The sequence below is a fragment of the Polypterus senegalus genome, chromosome 7, assembly GCF_016835505.1.
Source record: "Polypterus senegalus isolate Bchr_013 chromosome 7, ASM1683550v1, whole genome shotgun sequence".
In the NCBI taxonomy this organism is placed as follows: domain Eukaryota; kingdom Metazoa; phylum Chordata; class Cladistia; order Polypteriformes; family Polypteridae; genus Polypterus; species Polypterus senegalus.
The window spans coordinates 40,194,962-40,216,246 of record NC_053160.1 but is presented as its reverse complement, the minus strand read 5'-3'; the positions used below and the strand labels follow the sequence as shown (position 1 = coordinate 40,216,246).

At 36.0% G+C, this 21,285-nt stretch overlaps 1 protein-coding gene across 3 annotated transcripts in view; it reads left to right on the top strand.

The window, feature by feature from the left end:
- Positions 1–21,285, top strand: part of LOC120532486 (ADP-ribosylation factor-like protein 15) — a 450,163-nt gene that overhangs the window by 91,943 nt on the left and 336,935 nt on the right. For all 3 annotated transcript variants that reach the window (XM_039758514.1, XM_039758512.1, XM_039758513.1), the window contains exon 2: positions 6,320–6,464. In XM_039758514.1, the coding sequence (XP_039614448.1) occupies positions 6,320–6,464 (145 nt within the window). The remainder of the gene's footprint in view (positions 1–6,319; positions 6,465–21,285) is intronic.

Below are 21,285 nucleotides of genomic sequence, written 5' to 3'. Positions count from 1 at the left end.
GAGGTCAAAGCTACTATGTTAGGTAGGAGCAACTGGGTGCTTACTGTGCAGAGTGGGAGAGCAGTTATTAAATAACAAAACAGTCTGCCCCCTTTACTCCCTGGATTCTTAATCATTCTACTCGTAAATAAGTGGGCCTGGTTTTGACTGCTTACTTACTGTGTTAGACTGCTGAAGCGAGACAAAAAAAGTTAAAATTTATGAAAAGGTTTGAGATTTTTCAGTTTCAGTCATTTACATGTGTGTGCCTTTTAAGTGTGTGTATCTAAAGATTTTTGTATATGTGGATAGATAATGCATTTTTTTTTGTATCTGTGCATGTTTACTGGATTTGTTTACTAACACATATTTAGATTTATACGGTATATCTATGCACATGGTCATGCCATGGTTTGTGCTGTTACCAGACAGTATAAAGGATGTGGGTTCATTTCAAAGCCCAATCACTGTTTATATGGAATGTGTACATACACCTGGGGTCTGTCTGGGTTTTCACTGGATATTTCCTGTTCATCAGCTCTTCCCAAATACGGCCTTCTCAGGTTTATTGGTCACTTGAAATGGGCCTTTTATAAGTTGGCATCGGCATGAACAGGAGTTGATTCCAGCCTTGTGCCTAATCCTGCTACAAAAAGACTTCTACTCCCTAGCCATTAGTGGAAAAAGCAACTTCAGAAAATGGATGAATGTTACTTCTATCAGTGAAAGGAAGGTTGATTAGCAACTATAAATTGGCCCTGTGTGAGTGAATAAGCCCTGTGATGGGCTGTCCTGTGCATTATTGACTCCTGCCTTAAGCTCAGTGATGCTGGAATAGGCTGTGTTCTCCTGTGACCAATGAAAAGCAGTTTAAAAAATGGATGGGTGAAAGTTAAGTAAACAGCTGTATTTTGTTTCCCAAAAGGTAAAGTAGTAGTCATCAGAAAGATAAACTGATGTGATGGAAGCTTATTGATACAGTACATAATAAAGAATGTTATTAATAATTTATATTCTGTTTCTGTCTGTTGAATGGTTTATATTGCTTTCTAGTTTCATTTAGTATGTATTAGGATATAAAGCATAGTCAGGGACATTAATTAAAAATGAATATCCAAAGTTTGAGCTACTGTACTGTTTTTAAAGCAAAATAATGAGTATTTGAAAATTAAACATGGTCTACTTTTATTTTAATTATAATGGTTGTTTTCCATTATGATGTTTTGGTGGTTCTCCATATTGTTTGCTTTGTGATTCAGTTTTAATTAATTTACAAGAGGCTTCTGTTATGATGCATTTAGAGTTTCTGCACAGCTTGTTGTTAACTATTCCTATGTTTTGTGGTAGTAGAATGTGTATAAGGTTATCTCAAAGTGATAACCTCAAGTAGTCAATCAAATATATCCAACTACCCTAATTAAAATAACTATGTCAGTGGGTATTTAATGTCCTAATTGACTTATAGTAAAATATAGTAAATATTTGTATATATTTATTTATATTATTAAAGGACCTGTAACAACAAGTTAGTAAATAAAGCAAAGTGTAGCAATTACTCACTTGTTTAAATTTCTATGGATTTATATTTTACTGTATATATTCATTTTTTAGAGGTCATCCGAATATGTTATCGCTGAATAGAGCGATTGTTGTTGGTTAATTTTTCTGCTGCTAACATTAAAAACAATAGCAAAAATAATGTGGATGTCCTCTGAGTACATTGCAGATATTTTTCTGTTTTTGACTGTGTTACATACAGTACACATCACTCAGCAAATATTGATTTTTGAATTTTACTTCTGTAAATGGTTTTAAACTTGAAATTTTATGGTTTGATTTTAGGAACAAATACTGGCTGTTGGATTGTAGCGAATGTTTACATTGATTGGAGCTTTTTGCATGATATAGCTTTTTCTACAGACGTACACTTGCAAAAAACTATTTCTCCAGAATTGTAGTAGTGTGAAGTTGTTTTGTTTTGTATCATGACAATATGCAGCTCCCGTAATCGTGTAACAGTGAAAACAGCATGTTTGCTGACTGTCACAAATTGAACTTAAGCATACCAAGCAGCATAAATTGTGTGTGAATCTTTGCAGAAAAATGTAAAAATTTAGAAGAGCATATGGGGATGAGTATTTATCTAAGACTGCAGTTTGTCTTTGCCACAGAGTTGTATTTGACCCGAACTCGTCAAAAATTGAATCTGACACTGTGCACATTCCAATAGTTTGTCAACTGCATTATTCATTGAAGAATTATCTAAAAGAATACGGTTTCCAAAGAACTGAAAACAACATCCAAAGAGCCATAACTGATGTACCAACAGACCCCACGGGAGAAGGAATCCAAGAATGCTTTCAAGGCTATAAGGATCAATGAAGGTGGTACATTGGTTATGATAAAAGCTACTTTTAAGTAGACAAAATTAAAATGTAATACATGTTACAAAAAAGATTTTCATTAATGTAAGTAATTAATATGAGAGGTCTCATTATGTCTTCAAATAAATATGTAGTCTAAGAGCACAAAGATGTAACTGCTTTGAGTCCACAAGTAACATTTTATGTGTTCTGATATTGTGCTAATAAACAGAAGATTTTGGGCATTTCTAATTGGAGAAACTGCAATCTGTGTTCATAAACAGCATAATCTAAGTTATTCAAGTTTCCAGAAAGAAATCTGTTTTAAAATCAGTTAAGAAGAAGAAATTAGTGAAAAGAGTTAAGTTTTCTAGTTTTCAGTGCAGCATTACTGACCTTGCCATGTGTTTCTAAGTGGAACTGCAATTTTAGTTGTTGTAAGTAACTATTAGAGACTTAAACCGCCAGTAGTAAACAGGATTTTAAGTTATGCCTAATTTCATTACTTCTTATTAAGCACTTGGAGGTGCATATTTTGTGTGAAAATCTTCTCTATAAATAAATGTTGATTAGCAAGGCGACTCTAATACTACTGTTTTGTAGCAGTTGGGTGTTTTTGTGTCAAACCCTAGAAATGGTTTGCACATTCAGAATTTGTTTTAGTTTTAAGTTTTATAACTTAAAATGTTTGATTTGAAAAATAGCTTCCTTGTTTTTCTTACAATGCAGTTTGATTTAGAATTGTAGCCTCAAACTGAAAGCTATATCATGCTGTCGTTAAAAAGGAGAGTAGTACATCACATACAAAAACAAAGTGACCAAGCTTGAATGTTAAGATGACAGATTGTTTTTGGTATTAAAAGGTAATTTGTTAGGTCTCATGCATACAGTACTTTGTGGCAAATAAAGATATAAATAATATATATAAATATAAATCATTAATGGTCACAGTCCACAAAGATGTAGAATAAAAATACCAAAAAAATAAATCTCTTCATTAATAATGCTTCTCTGATTTAGTGTGGTTATACTGTACTTAAGAGCAGATGTCTGTCAGTGGTATTTCAGGGTAGTAGAGTTGTGATCTTCAGGTATGATTTCCTTCTCAAGTGTTGCATTCAGGTTAGAATAGAATAATCATAATTTAAAGCACTTACTCTTTCAAGAATTTTAGAAGTGGATGTTTTTTAACTTCTCAACCCTTTTATCATGATTTACATATATTAGAAAGTTGTTAGATGTGGCATTCCAGATTGCTACTTTAAATTAATGGATGTAATAAGACATAACGCAGGTAACTCCTAAATATAATAATCTGCTAATTTAGCCTGATATGGACATTGATACATTTGAATTTACAAAAGGCAAAATACAGCAATGCACCTGAGGCTCGGCAATCCACCCCACTAATCTTCTTCTTTTGTTTCCAAGTTTAGGCTTCATTTATAATGCTTGAATGTGGGAATTATCCTTACTATATTGGACACCCGGTCAATCACTGGGCCCAATTTTATATACATCCTCACTCACACTTGGAGTAATTTGGAATTTAACAAACAACAATTACATGCAGTGCTAACAAGTGAAGTGAAGAATTCTTGAAAACAAAATACTGTAATCAGTTTCTGTTCTTTGTAAATTCCTATGACCATTTACTTATGAAGCTCATCCTACATGCATTTTCTTGGCTTCCATGTTCCTTGAAGTCTACAGAGTAGATTTGTACTTGCTCACCGATAGAAAAAAAAGTAAATAATTAAAATGCCTTTAAATATATAGAACCAATGACACTAGAAGGTGTAAGCAAGCCCAGCAGTGTTAAAATAATGCTTTTAAAGGTCTGATTGCATCCTTTATGTGGATGTCATTTTTACAGTTTTATGTAGACTTGGCATGTCTACTCAAAGAAGAATGAAAAGCTGTCATATACAATAACTCCTTAAGGAAAGATAATTCTTTATTTTGTTCTCTATTATTAAGATTGGTGTTCTTTTACAGTTTTTTTTTTGGAGTCTCCTGATCAAGATAATTCTATTTTTGGACCATTAACAAACCTTATGGTGTATAAATATGTTCTGTCACTGAAGAATGTGGTGTGTATATATTTAGTTCTGTTGTATTTTTTTCAGTTTTGAAATGTGAATGGTTTGGATCTTGCCTGGCTAGATTTGTTTAGTTTTAGGCTGCATTTGATGTACTGTCACAGTATATACAGATATTTTTGAAAAAGTTAAGGATACTACAAAGGTTCCTTTATTTTTTTATGCAATATTTGTCATTTTAACAGACTTCATTTTACCTATCAGTTTCTAAAACTGAAGGGATCAGTATATCATTCTTTTCACAAACTACTGCATGCTGCTAGCACATGTTTGTCCCTGAATCATTCTTGTTTCAAGAAAATGCAAGTTACTCTTTTTGGTTTTTAAATATCAGTGTAATTGCAGCTACACAAAGAAAGCACTGTTAACAGTTGAATGCAATCTGGAGTGTAAGAAAACTGGATAAAGTTTCCAACCCTCTCCACCAAATTTTCTGTGTTTCTTTTTCTGAGTTTAATAGTTTATTTCTTACATTTGAATGAAAATAACTAGGAACATGCAGAATTAAAGATTGTACAGATTACTTCATTTTGAACCCAATATAAGGTATAGCTCTTACTGTTTTCACTAGAGGTATTTTTTCAGCATGTATAAAAACTGCAGTCTGGCCCACCATTTACAGTGTATTAGTGGACCCATCTGTATTTAGTTTCTACACCTGTGCTGGTTGGCGGGCTTTAATGCTTTGCCTAGTGTGATGTGATGGAATGGATGGCTCAATGCCAAGTCAAATTAAAACATTAAGATGTGGAGTAGCACTAAAGTACTTTTACACTCTGCCCAATTGAACTTGTTAGTTTTGGCATGTAATTCAAAGAGTTTACATACAGTTTACAGTATCTTTTGTTGTATCACATTTTGTGATTATTATTTTATTTATTGTTACTAAATCTACATTATAACTTTAGTGTGTTACATTAATATATTTTGTGACTGTAATTCAGGTGCATATTGCTTTAGGCTTTGTAGCCATAGTGACATTTCAAACATTCCAAGAAATTCTAAAACTGTTTTTGATTTTATTTGTAGTGTACTGTTCATAGGGTGGTCCAGATCTAATTTTGCAATTTTCATTACGCTATAACTTATTAAGTTTATTACATAGAAAGTCACCCAAAAAATCCCTGACCATCGAGAAGTGTGCGAACTGACGACATGAAGAATCGTCTTCGCGCTGAACTGGAATCGTCCCCACATAAATCAAAGTCATCCAGATGATCTGGATCTGCATAATCAGATCTGGACCACCCTGCATTTCAGGTGCTGTATTTATATATGTGACAGAACATGCTGTTCCTTTCTGTTTAAAAGAGGTCATTTAATTTCAATCATTGGTATCTTCTTATGACTCTTAAGTATCTCTTTCTTGATTCACACTGTATTTATTTGTTAATCTTTCACCATAGGTGAGAGCCTTTAGTCATGGCTTATGTGTTGCCACACTACTGTGTTTATTTATTTTTCTATTTAATTATTCATTGGGCACCTGCCTGAAAAAAGTTAATTACAAAGCTATTAAAGTAATATAACCAAAATTGAAGCAAATGTATTTGTTGTGGTTAATTCTTTTGCTAATTCTTCTAATTATCATGTAATTTGGTTTGTACTATTGTAATAATGATAAAAGAAACTCATATCCTTTAAAATTTTTGGGGATCTTCTTTTTGTTTGTAAAATAATTATTTTGATTGTGCTAACTAGTGATTTGTAATATACAATACTCATTGTTCAGAGTTTGTGTTCAAGACTTAAGAATCATTTTTATAAAATATGTAAAATAATATAAAATTATAAAATTTATAATTTTGACTGTGTTTAAGGTATTGATCTGCAGAAATATTTTGAGTAATATTCATCATTTTTATTTTTATGTAGTGTTTTAGAGCGCTTTGCTGCAAAGGACCACCTCCACCAAGACCAGAATATGATGTGGTTTGCATAGGTCTGACCGGTTCTGGCAAAACAAGCCTGCTGTCTCGGCTCTGCAGTGAAAATACAGACAATGTTGTTCCCACCACAGGTAAAAGATTGTGTAATGTTGAAATTATTTAATTGTTTGAGGTGTTATCCCATTGCTTTTTATATAAAACCAGTTAATGTTATTATCATTTCTAATACTGACATACACTAAGTGTTTGGTTAAGTTGCTATTTGAAGCAACATTCCCTAAAACCTGGTGAAAAATGTTGTTCTCCCTGAACACCCTACTGTTCCTAAACACATGTGAGGAACCTTGTATGTCCTTTTCACTGCATCAGTTGCCTGCTGATAACTGTCTTTGTTCTGCAAATGTGTCAATTAGCAGCACTCAACCATCCCCCATTCAGCCAGCTTAAGCCATTTCAAAGCTAGAATTTTCACTCTGAGCTCAAGTCTGCATTGAAGATTTTATGTAGAAATGAGTAGTATGGAATAATATAGGTAATGATATTTCATAATTTGAAATAAATATATTTCATGTGTGTTCTGTGTCTTCAACAATCTGTGTAAATGTGGGATGACATAAGAAATGTGAGGCAAGAAATGTTGTACACAAAGCTAAAACAGAACATTTTCTTAATATGATATAGTAATAATGACATAATGTTGACGTGAAGTGTAGAATGTGTAAGGACTCAAGTTCAAATATCAAATAAACACTTTCACAAAAGATATAACAAAACAAATGTGCTTTTATTCACGAATAAAAAGAAATTGTTCAAATGACATACTGCCATAAATGTGTAAAAACTGAAGTCAATATCGGTTCGGTAGGAAATAGACATTTTCATGCGATTACTTATGTTTCCATGATATCTGTACAAGTGGCACAATGGTAGCACTGCTGCCTCGCATTGAGGAGATCATGGGTTCACACCCCCGGTCCTCCCTGTGTGGGGTGCTTTGCGTAGTGGGAAAATAGTTATATAAATGTAAATAATTATTATTATTATTATATAATGAAATCCTACATTTGATTTGAGTCTGTAACATTCTGTGTAACTTTCTGTGCTTTGCTTCTTGTTTTATCCTAATATGACACCAATGTATCCCAAAGAAAAAAAACATACGTGGCACGACAGAAATAATTCCATTGAGTATATGAGAGTAAAGGCTATTTTATTCCATTCTATTGTAGTGAAAAGCAATCAGTCATTTGCTTGATATGTTTTTACATTATATGTTTTTGTACATTATATTTCAATGTAGTTAATACTTTGGATTTTATTTAACTTTTTCAGGTCAGCTGTCGACTGATGTCAAATCAGGGTTGAGGCTGATGTTGATATTAATCGACATCTGGGTGTACAGGGCAGTAATCCACTGTAAACGTCTAAAAAAAACCCCGTTAATTTACAGTTCGGCTGTATTTGCTAGCAGTATGCTACTTTTATTATGTGTTACACGGGTGCCACAGTCTCAGGCGTCTGTTGCTGCGTACTGTGACCACTGTCACCACCGGCTACACAAACATAGCCGCTTGAAGACAGCTGCCGTTGGCTGTGTGAAGACGAACACGCAGAGATGGCCTCTGCCAGCTGCCTTCGCCCTGCTGCCACAGTGGTGGCAGTATGCAACAACAGATGCCCGAAAAGCAGTGGTGCCAGTGTAAAACATACTGCAAGCAGTGAAATGTAGCAATGCACACCATTGGCTGCTTTGATTGTTACCATACATTGCAGGACTATGCTGTGTAATATGTATGTGAATTCACATTGTATAGAGGCTCATGGAACATAAAACACAGGGGCATTTGTCATAAAGAAAATTTTATGTGGATTTATGTATGAAACCATCACTTTGTTTTTTGGAAAACATATTCAGCCTTGGGCCAAAATTGAGAAAAATATAATTGGCCCTGAAAGAGTTAATTTTGACTTGAATAATCTTCTATAGAGTTGAGGACAAACACAGCAGGTTATTGTGTATTTTTTAACGAATAAATTGTCTTATCAAGCAATCACTGCAATACAGAGGCAACTGTATATGCCTTAGAAAGCCAAACCTCTGCTCTTTTTAAAGCTGACAGATACAGCATTTTAAAAAAACTGAAAACAAAATGCTGAAATAGTGGCCTATACTTCTCTGCCAACTCTCACAGAGAAAGTGCTCTATAAAGCTATTGCTAAGGTATACAGAGACAAATGTGTAACCATTTAAAGGAAAAGTTTTACTGTTTCTCATTGGATAAATGCCCCTTATGTTTGAAATAAATATGATCTTTCTTAGAAAAAAAAAAACAATGTGCACACCAGGAGTGAGTTGGTTGTGCTGTGGTCATTTTGGCCGAGGGGGAAATGTGGAGTAAAACTGAATACACAGTTTTAACAAGACAAATGTGAAGTTCAAATATAACAGTTAGTATATGAATGACCATATGAATCCTCTGTAAAACATTGAGTTATTGTCAGTCCTAGTGATGAGGAATGTTAGTGAATATTAGCACTTGGAATTGTTTAGCATGCGCATTGTTAAGGCTCAGTTTGTTTACTGTCATTGTGCATATCGGTCATCTCCAAGATCAGGCTGTTTCTAATGAGTTCGCACTCAGTTTGTGTGAAGGACTTGCTGACTTGGGTGTGACTGTCAATCCTAATGTGATGTGGGGGATCTCCCATGATAAGACCCTAAAGGTTGTGTTGGTGTTGCTGGTATTCCCAGAAGGAGGTATTTCTTCTTGTAGAGCACCTTGGATATCATTGAGAGGAGTCGCAGTGTATGGCTTGATGGCAACTCTGGCCTGTACCGGGAACTGAGAAGTACAGCTGTGAGGGCAGATAAGGATGCATATGTTAGAGAAATCTGTAAGCAAGTGACACACCATCTATAGTCTAGTGACCCACGTCACTGCTTACAGCGGAATCAAACCATCACGCACATCTAAATCTGTTCCTCAGAGAGTCTCAGTCAGGGCGGGTGATGTTATGGTCCTTACAGGTGATGCTGCAATTGTGACCCGCTGGTCTGGCTACTTTAAGCAGCTGTTTAAAGATGATTCCCCAGCTAGGACGTTGGAAATTTCTGTGTCCACAGTTCTTGTGAATTAGCTGTGAACCCCCCAATCTCAATGAGATTGTACAGGTGGTGGAACAGAGGAGGGTAGGGAATGCTGCAGGAATCTGCTGTATCTGCGGTGAAATTCTTCAGGCTGGTAGTAAGGCTGTCCTCTTGGCATTGTAAGCAATCTTAGCTTCCTTTTGGGAGATGGACGTCTTCCCAATGGACTGGAAAACAGGACTTGTCATCCTTATCTGGAAAGGACCTAGTTTACAGCAACTACAGGAGATAACACTACTATTGTTGCCGGCTAAGGTCCTTGCTAGCGTCATTGTTCACCTACCAGTGACCGGAGCGGTCTAGTTTTACGCCTAAGAAGTCTACCATCAGCCACAAACTGGTACTGAGGGTTTCTTTGCAGTCTTTATTGATTTTTGTAAAGAGTTTGACTTGCTTGATCAAGCTGCCCTATTGGACATCCTGAGACTGAGATAGGATGTGGGATTCGCCAAAAGTTGCTGGATGTCTTGGCCGGCCTGTATACTGGTACTGTGAGTGTTGTGCAGAGTGGAGGAAGAACATCTGTGTTTTTCCCAGTTGATTCTGGGGTTTGTAAGGGGTGTGTTCTTGCTACTTCTTTGTTCAATGGTTGCTTGGACTGGGTGTTGAACAGGGTTGTGGGGTCTGGTGACTGTGGGACATCTGTTGGTGAAGAGAGATTCACTGATCTTTACTTTGCCACTGATGCTGTGATATTCACTGAGTCAATGGAGTCTCTGATCGGGGCTCTCGAGAGACTGAGTGAGGAGTCTAACTGTCTGGGCTTGAGAGTATCCTGGATAAAAAACAAGATCCAGGCAATTAATGACCTCATGTGCACAGCCATCAGCAGTGTGTTTGTCTGAGGAGAGAGTCTCATCCTTGTTGAGAGGTTTACTTTCCTCAGCAGCAACATTCATGTCTCTGATGACTCTTCCTATGAAGTCAGTAGATGGATTGGGAGAGCATGGAGGGTCATGGGGTCATTGGAAAGGGGTATTTGACACTTTCAGCATCTTTGCAAAAGGATGAATGTCCAAGTCTTTTATAGTCTTGGGGCCTCATGTATAAATGGTGCATATGCCTGTCTCCATGTTTACTTTGACATGTATAAAAACTAAACTTGGCCTAAAACTAATGCACATTTTCATGGCAGGCTCCCCTCTTGTGTACAAAACTTTTCTGCTCAATTTTGAAAACCCAGTGTCAAAGCAGTGCTACTGTTTCTGTGTCATTTCCCAAAATTGTATATTGCTTACATATTTAATTCACTCGATTGTAATCATTCTGTAACAATTAATGGTCCATGGAATGGCCAAACTATTCCAGCTACCATAACTGCTTTAGTGTTGTTAGAAATTATCGCAAATGGAAGAATTAGAAGAGAAAAGATATATATCTGTGAGTGATAATGACTGGCTTTTAAGTCGATTTTGATTTCCAAGAGCTCTCCTCTTGGAGCTGTGTGCTGAACTGGCACTGGCTTTACAAAGACAGACTTTGAGAAATTGTGCTCTGCCTGCTCCTTTGCAAGTTCTTTCCACTCTTGGGTTTTTAGCCAACTTTTCAACGTGAACTGGCTGAATGATCGGGTATTTCACAGACATCACTAAGTGGGCCATACCATCTGTATGGGATGGTATTCTCCACTTCTCATCCAGATATATAAGACTTCCATACACTGTGGTTGAACTTGGAAACATCAAAGTGCAGCAATGTTGAGTTTTTCAAATGTAATTGGAGTAGTCAACTGCACGCACATTTCTACTGCATCAGTGCTGGACAAGTTACATCATCCAGGGATGAATCACCAAAAGAATGAGCTGGCATTACATCGTCTTTAGCAGGGGAGACTATAAAAATGGCAGCTCCGCCCATTTGAAGGTGCTTTTTCCAACTAATGCGGCAAAGGCAGAGCAGAACATTGATCCTTTGTTGTGCTCTGCGCTGATGCTGCACTATAAAGGTGCCTTCAGAGAATGAATTTGCTTATTTGAATAGAAAGCATTTCCACTGTATTAATGTCTATAGTGCACAGAAAGTGTGTCGCATTGTAAAAGCATATAGCGTGCTGCATAATATAGCACACAATCGTGGCTTGCCTTTACCTCAAGAGATGCGCTATGATGAACCTGACCCTAACCCACCAAATGATCAGCCAAATCGGACAGCATTACAACTTCTTTTGAATGTAACTAGCAGAATATAAAAAAAAGGTAATCAGATGCAGCATTATTTTTTAACCAATTTATTTAATTTGTGGTCAATAGCACATAGTACAGCCCTTATTTTCCTCAGTTTATTGGCCACACCTCTGTTGCATTTTGTGACTTCAGAACAGCGTCCGTCAGCATACAGCCAGATGGTCACCTGGCGGTTTCTGAGGTAGAGGTGTGTGCTAGGCCAGCACCCTAAGATGTGCTGGGCACAACAGCACCATCGCTGCGTGGATTCGGTTGGACATGTAACACAATGCCCAAGTAACACCTGGCTGCATCACACAGATGGTAATTTCTGGAGAGTGGGACTGGACTGCGTATCTGCCTAGGGTTTTGCCAACCAGGATCCGGAGTTGTTTTGTTATGTGGTTGGTGTGGCAATACGCTGTACCAGGGCATGCTTTCCCATCCTGGCTTTTCAACCAGAGGTCTTTTACACTGGAAAAATAACTAAATAAACATGCTTTGCTTTAATGAGTTTCAGTATCATAATATATGTGGCAGTTCAACTGACACTGATGCAAATGTGGAGACCAAATATATCGGCCAGATATATCGATGACTGATATTATCAGTTTGCCCTAATTGTAAATAAGGCTTGAAGTAAACTGATACTCATTACTGGCAGTTCTGCTTCTGCTTTGTAAGCTGGAGTATAGCAGCACATCATGGTCTGACCTTGAAGTAGACACCCCAGTTCTCCGCAGTACTACATGTATTTTACTACCAGTAGCATAACACCACTCCTTCCAAATCTCCCCATTCTTTGAAGTTTATGTATTGCATATAATAGTGCTATGCAGTCCTTCCTAGGTTGAACGTATACCGTAATTATGAGAAGTAGGAAGAAGCGGACGGGATAGGTAGTACTCTATGTGTCCAAGGAGGCAACTTCCTCACCTTTTTTTCTCAGAATTGTGTCTAACTTTCCTTCGTCTAATTTACATGCCATTTTCTACTCAGCTTGCTGCTGTGTTGCTTTATCATTTACTGGCGGTCCAATCTCTCTGTTTGATTACAGCCCCAGTTTTACAGTCATGCTGTTCTGCTTACAGATTTCATTTCTCTATGTGACCTTATTTGAAGAGAAATAAAAAAAAATTGCTGCTTAATAATACTCCACTGCTACAGCTATATTACCAACAAATATTGAGCTATAAAGAAATTGTGTTGGCTTATTATTACTTTTCTATAATGTCACCAAATTCCAATCAAATTCATCAAAGTAGTTTGAGATTTTGGGGTATTTAGCATTTGTGTTGTGGTGGTGGGGGAGTTGTCTGAGTGTCTTACCTCTAAGTATTAATATATCGAAAAAGTACTTTCTTAGTGGATACCTACTGACCTAGATCTACGATCCTGCCAAATTTCGTCATTTAACAAAATGGAAAATTAGTTTTTTTGTTGAGAGTTAAGTGAGTGAATATTTAAGTCTGTCAGGTTTGCATTATATGTATACTTTAGTTCACACTTTTTTTTTTTACGGCTCATTGTCTGTACTGGCCATGTATCATTATCTGATACTGTGAAGTTCTAACCAGATCATTAACCATTAATCTAGTTATATGGTTCTCGTTGGCTTGATTCACAAACTAATTGTTAACCCATGAACGAGTCACATGGCTCTTCTAAACTTACGATTCTGTTACGATGCATTGTGAACTGAAACAGGATATTGTCATATGAATTATGTAAAATATAAATTAATCATATATTCATACACATAAGCACTAATATGTATACACAAAATAATGTATTAATTATTAAATTATATATTTGTGATATGATTGGAATCCTCGGCTTGACTTTACATATGTGTCAGCATTTAATCCTAAAAATGAATCTGATAGGTCAATTTATTTAAATCAGTAGATCGAAAGAATTGATTTATTAAAATGAGTTGATGCCCATCTCTATCCGCTACTGAAAAGTTAGTAACTAATACAACAACAATTGTAGGTGTTTTTCTTTTTTGTGTGTGTGAATTATTCAATATTTGTGTCTCAGTTCTGAGGTAAAATGCATTACTGGCCATTTTATTTTAATTTTGAATTTGTAAGTTATGCTTTCTAATGATTTTGAGAAAGTGTGTCCTGAATGATTTAAAGTTATGGTGTTATGTTGCCTCATCCTCTTTAGTGTTTTATTTTGTCCATGTGTACTTAGTGTATTGCTGCTTTAAGAAGCAGCAGTTTGCCATCTTGCAAAGTTTAACTTGTAACATTTCTTAAGTTGTGTACTTCAGTGATCAAATGTTAAGTATACAGTGAAAATAGAATTAAAAAACCAAAGTGTTCTTAAAAAAACTAGCTAATATCTACAGTGTTTATCATGTTTATTTTTAGTTATATCTTCCATTTCTAGCAAACATTCATTTACATTTTTAAAAATGGTATGTAGCAGTAAATGGTAGCGTTTGGGATATGGTGTATATTCTTGTGCCTTTACAGATAAATGCAGATTACTTCACAACAGGTTCTGTTAATTTTTAGATTTGTTCTGTTATTCTATTTTAAGAACTGGTAACCTTTTCAAAACTTTTTTTAATGTGAGCTGCCAAAATCACTGAATTAAGATGGCAATTCATTATTTGGTATAGTTTATAGTTTAACTGTTCTGTTTCAGTATTTATTTTAGACCACACATTCAAGTAAATGTTATGAGACTGAAGAAGTGTTTTTTTATATTTAGAAAATAAGTATTAAAACAATTAAATCATATCTCTTAGGACTATCAAAGCACCACATTCTGGGAGTCCCACCTTTAATACAATGACAATAATGGATATTCAATGTATGATGCATTCATTTTGCATTAATATTTATAAATATGTTGTCCTGGTGATATTTGAATCTGTTATTATTGGAGGAAGTCTAATATACAACCGTTTTACTTTGTTAGTAATAGGATAATAAAATGTCAATTAATGAAATTAAAATCTATGTTATTTTATAATGCCAATCTTTAATAAGGAGATTGAAATGGGTAGCTGAAACTGAACTGCTCCATGTCTACTGAAATATCACCAGCCTAATTGGATTTTTAAGTGCCATGTAAAAAGAATCCAAGAAGCTTTTATAGAACACATGATGCAAAATATGAGTTGCTTTGCTGCAAATACAATATTTAATATGCTGGTAATTGTTTTAAAATAAATACCTGCACATATTATACATTATATAATTGTTACTGACAAGTAATAAAAAATCAAATATGCAAATGCATCATTTGGAATTATTTAGAACCATTGTAAATGATGCAAATCATAAAAAATATATTTACAATATACACAAGTAAATGTATTACAACCTGTGATTTGTGTAATGATGAATCAAGAGTGCTGTCATGCCTTATATAAAACAGCCTAACAGTGAGAGAGAAAGCAAGTGCAATGTTTACTGACTGGCAAACACAGATGGCACCAGGACGGGTAAGGTGTTGACCTTAATAAATATTATCAAAAATAAATAGGGAAGATATTAAACAAAAATGGTTGAGAGAAAAAACATGCCATCTATACAATCTTAAAAGTGATTTGAGAACACATCATGATATAGCCTTTGGTTCAATACAATCACCATATGAGTGTATGTCCATATCATCCAGCCCTCACTGATAGTGATAAGAAGTCCTTAGAGAAAGATGTAGGGCATCCAGAGTACCTATACAAGTACTTTGGAAAGGAATGGATGATGCTACATTGTCAACGTTAAAAATATGGAAATGACACAACTTAATAAGTCAAAGTGAGTGAAATGTTTTATTTTTAACAAAGTGTGAACATGAATTAAAAAAAAAAAAAAAAACTTCACTGTCCTCTGTTAGATTGATACTGAAATTTTGACTTTGGAACTGATAATAGCTTTCACACCTCCCGGTACTAAAGTGATACAGAATTAAAGCACAGAAAATTTTGTATTTTTCAAAGAATTAAATGCAAAACAAAAGAATGCAACCGCAAGAAGGCAGAGAAGAACAACTTGGATTGCTTACCGAGTATTGAACTCACTAGTGAGCCTTGCTGAGCCTTACAGCGCTGTGTGTACCTGACGTTCTTCCCCCTCCAACCCCCATTGCTGCACTGTTCCCTCTCATGCTCATATATATTGTATTATTAGTGAAATACGCATTATTCAAAACAGTATGTACAATGCATAGAGTACATTGCTGTCTAAAGCTGAATAATATATTTTGTATCATACTATACAGAATCTTGAATTAGTTGTGTTTGTGTCTCTTCATCAAAAAGCTTGAGAAAGGTTTCTTTGTCAACTTGCACTGTACTTGTTAAACCACTGAAATACATTAATCTTAATTTTCTCTATTTTTACTGTAAATACCATTGTACGCCTGTTGAGTTCTGAGCCCCTTGAAAATATGTGGATGAGCTAGAGAATAAATGCTGGGAAATGTGATGTGTTGTCTCCTGCTGTTTACACAGATGCAGCACCACTGTGCCTTTAGATTACTGCCAAAAGTCATTGTACGAGTACAAGTCTTCTTATAAGCATCTTCAGTAACTCCTTACACCTCTTACAGAGAATCAAGTCACCTTGTCTGTTAAATTAAGACTTCAAAGCTTACTTTTCACTAAGGATAGCATAAAGCAATCTCAATAACATTTTCAGGTAATAAGATTACTGAACTTTGCGTTATGCTGGTATAGAACAATTTAAAAAATTTGGTAATTTTTAAACTCTTTTTAGTTTTGGTATACAGCGCAACACTACTGTCCACACTAGTAGATTGTGCTGACTCAATCTTTTCTGCCTAGGAACAGAATCAGGCTATATTGCTTGCCTAGTACAGAAGTTGAGAATACGGTTTTATTTTGGGATATTAGGTTCAGGAAGGTATGTTTACACTTTAAGTTGCAGTTTATTGGCAGTCTAAAAGTGACAAGTTTTCTGATGTGTAAATTGCTAGTATTAATTTATATAAAATTGGCACCTCCCCTTGAAATTTATCTATCACAGTGCTTCCCAAACTCAGTCCTGGTGACCCACTGTGGCTGCAGGTTTTTTTGTTTCAGCCAGATTCATAATCAGTGACAAAACCTGATAACGCTGATCTCATTTAATTAGCTGGTATTTTTTTTCTCTTCTTTTACATTCAGAAAAGCAAAGCAGCATTATTTTTTACATTTACAAGACATTTAGAAGTAGTTCTGCTTTTCCTATAGATTTAAATATTTAACTCTCTTTTGTTTATTTCATTATATTTTACCCTTTCTCTGTGCAGTTCTCCCCCTTCGTTGTATCTTAATAATGACAATTAAAAACTAGCAGAGCAGACATACTGGCAAACACTGAATAATCAAAGGATGCAACTACTTTAGCATCAGACCCACTAATTAGTAAATAATGGATTAATTAAACAATTAGTACACTGAAAATGAGGATGAAAATATTGTTTAAAAAAAAATTCATGTTTAGCCGCTTGGTATTTTAATATATATATATATATATATATATATATATATATATATATATATATATATATATATATATATATATATATATATATATATATATACCAAACTTAAATTTCTAATTTTATATTGTTCACAAAACCCAGAACTTGGAAAATAACAGTACACTTAATTAGCCCAGGAATCCAATTATTATCAGTAGCTGGTTGGAACAAAAACCTGCAGCCACAGCGGGTCCCCAGGGCCGAGTTTGGGAAGCACTGCGTATCACATAAATTATATGGTGTTGAATGCTTTGATTTTTATTTGAAAAACTTACAAACCGTAAATGTAACTTTATTTACAGATATGGCATATCTTAAGTGCCAGTGGCAGAGAATTCAAGTCAGTGCAAGCAAATTGCATATAAGAGTCTGAAGCATCAAATGTAATGTGACAAGATAAAGAACACAGGCTTCAAAATAATGTAGCCTGATGTGACATAAGTAACCCAGAATGATTTCTAGCTTCTTCTTTCTCCTTTTTGTGAATGAACAATCTGTTGTGGAGCTCCTGGAATCACTTGGCACTAGTTTCACTTTAAACCAGGCCTAGATGACAGCTCATCATGTAGTACACACGTGACATTGTGCCCTTTAGACAGACATTTACATTTTATTGTGAGATTTAAACAATATCCTACTTACATTGTGCAATTTTTCTGGCTGAACTAAATCAACATACGATTTTTGTGAGGTTTGCATACTCAAGAATAATGCAGTCATTAGCAGGTGGATTTGTGATCTGCTGCTTTCAGCAGCTGATGTGTTGCAACTTCACCTTTTCAGCTGAGGTATTGAGAACAAACTGTAACACACAAAAATAAAATATGATGCTTTGTTTCCAGTAAATGTACAGCCATGACTGTTTTGTTTATTTGCGTCCACAATTGCATATTTTGTTTGATATAGTGTAAAACCTTAGGCGTTAAGCCTGCATAGGAAACATAAGAGAGGATGTATTCTAGTAGAAATATTTCCTGTGACTTCACATTGGATGAAACAGATTAGAAAACTGATAGGTAACTAAAATTTTGTTTGCTATAATTTTGTTTGTTATTTCATTTATAATTTTGTGAGCAATATTAAAAATGCCCACACAAACACAAAAACAACTGAAAAAAGATTTGAATTTGAGCCAGTATGAGTGTTAGTGTTTATATGAGTGTTCACCCTATGGTCTTGTATATATAAATAAAATTTATTATTATTATTAGGAAAATTCTAATGACCTAGCATAAACTGAAATACTGTAGTTATGACAAAGGTGTGGATTTTAAGCAATAATCTAGCACACACAAAAGTAATGTAGTAAATTGTTGACCTCAACCAATCAGAAAATAAGACTTAACTTAAAACTTAAACTAAACACTGTCCTAAATAATTTGCACTTGACACCATAGTCACATAAGTTAAAAGAAACTGAAAATTAGATCAACATAAATTCTGAAGTTGGAATGTCGTGATGAATGGCTTCCTGTCACGTCTTTTTTTTAATGTAAAATACATGAGCTCATTCATATGATAATTCTTGTCATAACAAAAATAGAAAATGAAAATGGTAAAAAGACGCAGTATGTCATACCAAACCTGATTCTACACAAAGTAATAGCATGAGAAAGGCTTTTAGGATTTGGTAAATTTCAGGTTTAGATACTTGGTATATAATGTGTATGATCAGAATTGTAATGTATGGTGCAATCCTTCATTAGGGTATAACAAATGTGTCAGATAAAATTTGAAGTACAGTATTCTTTTTTGTTCAGTAAGTCATTTGACATTTTCCAATTTACGTTGCACGTTAAAATATTTACTGTATCAGCAGTCTGCCCCATTTCTGTTTCCTCATTTACGTTAGTTAATACACTGTATTACATGTTAAATGAGTTTTCAGTATAGAAGCCATGTTTTATAAAGCGGTTATTACAAAACTAGCAGTACAGAATGTCACCTCCATCAAAACTGCATGCATGCCAAGTTCACTCGGCTTCTGTCCATTTTATGTGTAGTAGGTCTGCCAACAACTTGATGATTTGCTTTGTAAAACGCTTGTTCTGTAATAAGTAGAAAACTGGAAAATTGCTTGTGTCTGACCTGTTTTCTATCCAGTTTTCACAGTTTAATATTTTAAAGGAATGATCACTGTATTATAATTTTGAAATTCTGCTTGCTGTTTTATTAAAATTTAATCTTTAAATCAACTTAAAGTGTAGAAAGCACATACTGCTCATAAAAAACAAATATCTAATTGAAAACTACAGGTCTTACATGCTTATTTTATATATACAGTTGAGTCTCGCTTATCCGACAAACGGGCTGGCAAAACGTCAGATAAATGAAAATGTCGGATAATGGGAGGTGTTAAGAAAAAGCCTATGTGAACGCTGGCCCCGGCACAGACAGACGGACATCATATTTTCACCACACACCATTTATTTATATACACTATTATTTACAAATGGCTCACGTGCACCCCCAGTGCCTTCTTGCACCGATTTCCCCAATGTCCAGGCCCACAGTCTCTTGTGCCTTCCTGGCCGCCTCCAGTCCTTCCTCAAGCTCAGTCCTTCTGCCTCCCGACTTCCACCACCGACTGGAGGGAGGCGGCCCCTTAAATAATGCTCCCGGACGAGCCCCAGGTGTTCCCGGCATTCGCTCCTTAGCCACGCCCCAGCGTGGCGGAAGTGTCGGCTGTCTTCCTGGCAGCTCTCCGGGCGCCACATAAAGTCTTCCCCCCGGCACTTCCTGGTGTGGCGGAAGTGCCGGGCTCCCGGATAATTAGGCACTGGGCGCGCCTGGCGGTGGCCACGGTCCCTACAGGGCTGGGCTTCCAAGCCCTGTACCCGAGGCCCCCTGGATAACCAGGACGGACGCCCCCACTCGGTCTGGAGGAGGCACACGCCTCCTCTGGTCCTCAAGCGTCCCGGCCGGGCTCCAGCCCCAGCCGAGGACCGTACGGGATAAACTGGCATCGGGCGCCGCCTGGCGGTGGCCACGCCCCCCTACAGGCCCCTTCCATGCCCTCGACCCATGGCTCCCAACAGAACCAGGACGGACGTCCCCTCGCGGTCTGGAGGAGGCACAAGCCCTCCTCACGTCCTCCTGGGCGTCCCGGCCGGGCACCACACCTATTAAACGTCAAACTACGTTATAATTTTACACATTACAAACCTTGGTTCACGAATGTCTCTGACACGTACAAATAGGGTTCTGATCAAAAAGTTCGCCAAACTTTTGCATCTGTTCACGTCCATACACTAGGTATACAAACGAGCCAGTTTCCCTTTCCGTTTGTGCGCGCCGATGATTTCCGCACGTGTTCAGTCTCTCCTAGTGCATTCCCTGTGCAGCGAGAGAGACACAAGACACACGCGCTCGAGAGAGGCGCGCACGCGAGAGAGAGAGACACACACACGCACGCACACGCGTGAAAGAGAGAGACACAGGCACGCAAACACGCACGCACGCAACAGAGACACAGGCACGCCAGACACACACACACACACACACGCGAGCGAAAGAGACACAGGTGCACACACACACACACCAGAGACGGCTGGCCACATAATCCACCGTAATCATGTTTTACAACAAAACAGAAAAATTTAACTGAAAAAATTAACTTAGCAACTAAAATAAATACTGAATAATCAAAGGCTGCAACTACTTTAGTATTAGACCCACTAATTAGTAAATAATGGATTAATTAAACAATTAGAACACCTGGAAAAGTAAAATGAAAATATTGTTAAATAGAAAAAAAAAGACATTACACGTATTTCCAAATTATCAAATTATATATATATATAAATATATATATAAATAATATGGGAAACACTGGCCTAGACTACCAGACTATATTGCAAATATAATGTTACTGCCAAAATACCTTGTTAACTTTTAACATACACTCTTTTGACTTTATCAATTGCTTTTTAACATCTCTTTCGATGTGGTATACTTGTCAAATAGATGAATGTTTTCAGAAAATGAATTTGAGGAATTAAAAAAAAAATTGGAATGTCAAGGATTGTTTGATGGGTATTGTTAAAGAAATTAGAAATTATATCCTTCTTAGAATAAATTCTTGAACTCTACAGCAGATGTCTCCAGTGTATTCAGTATTGAAAACAAAAT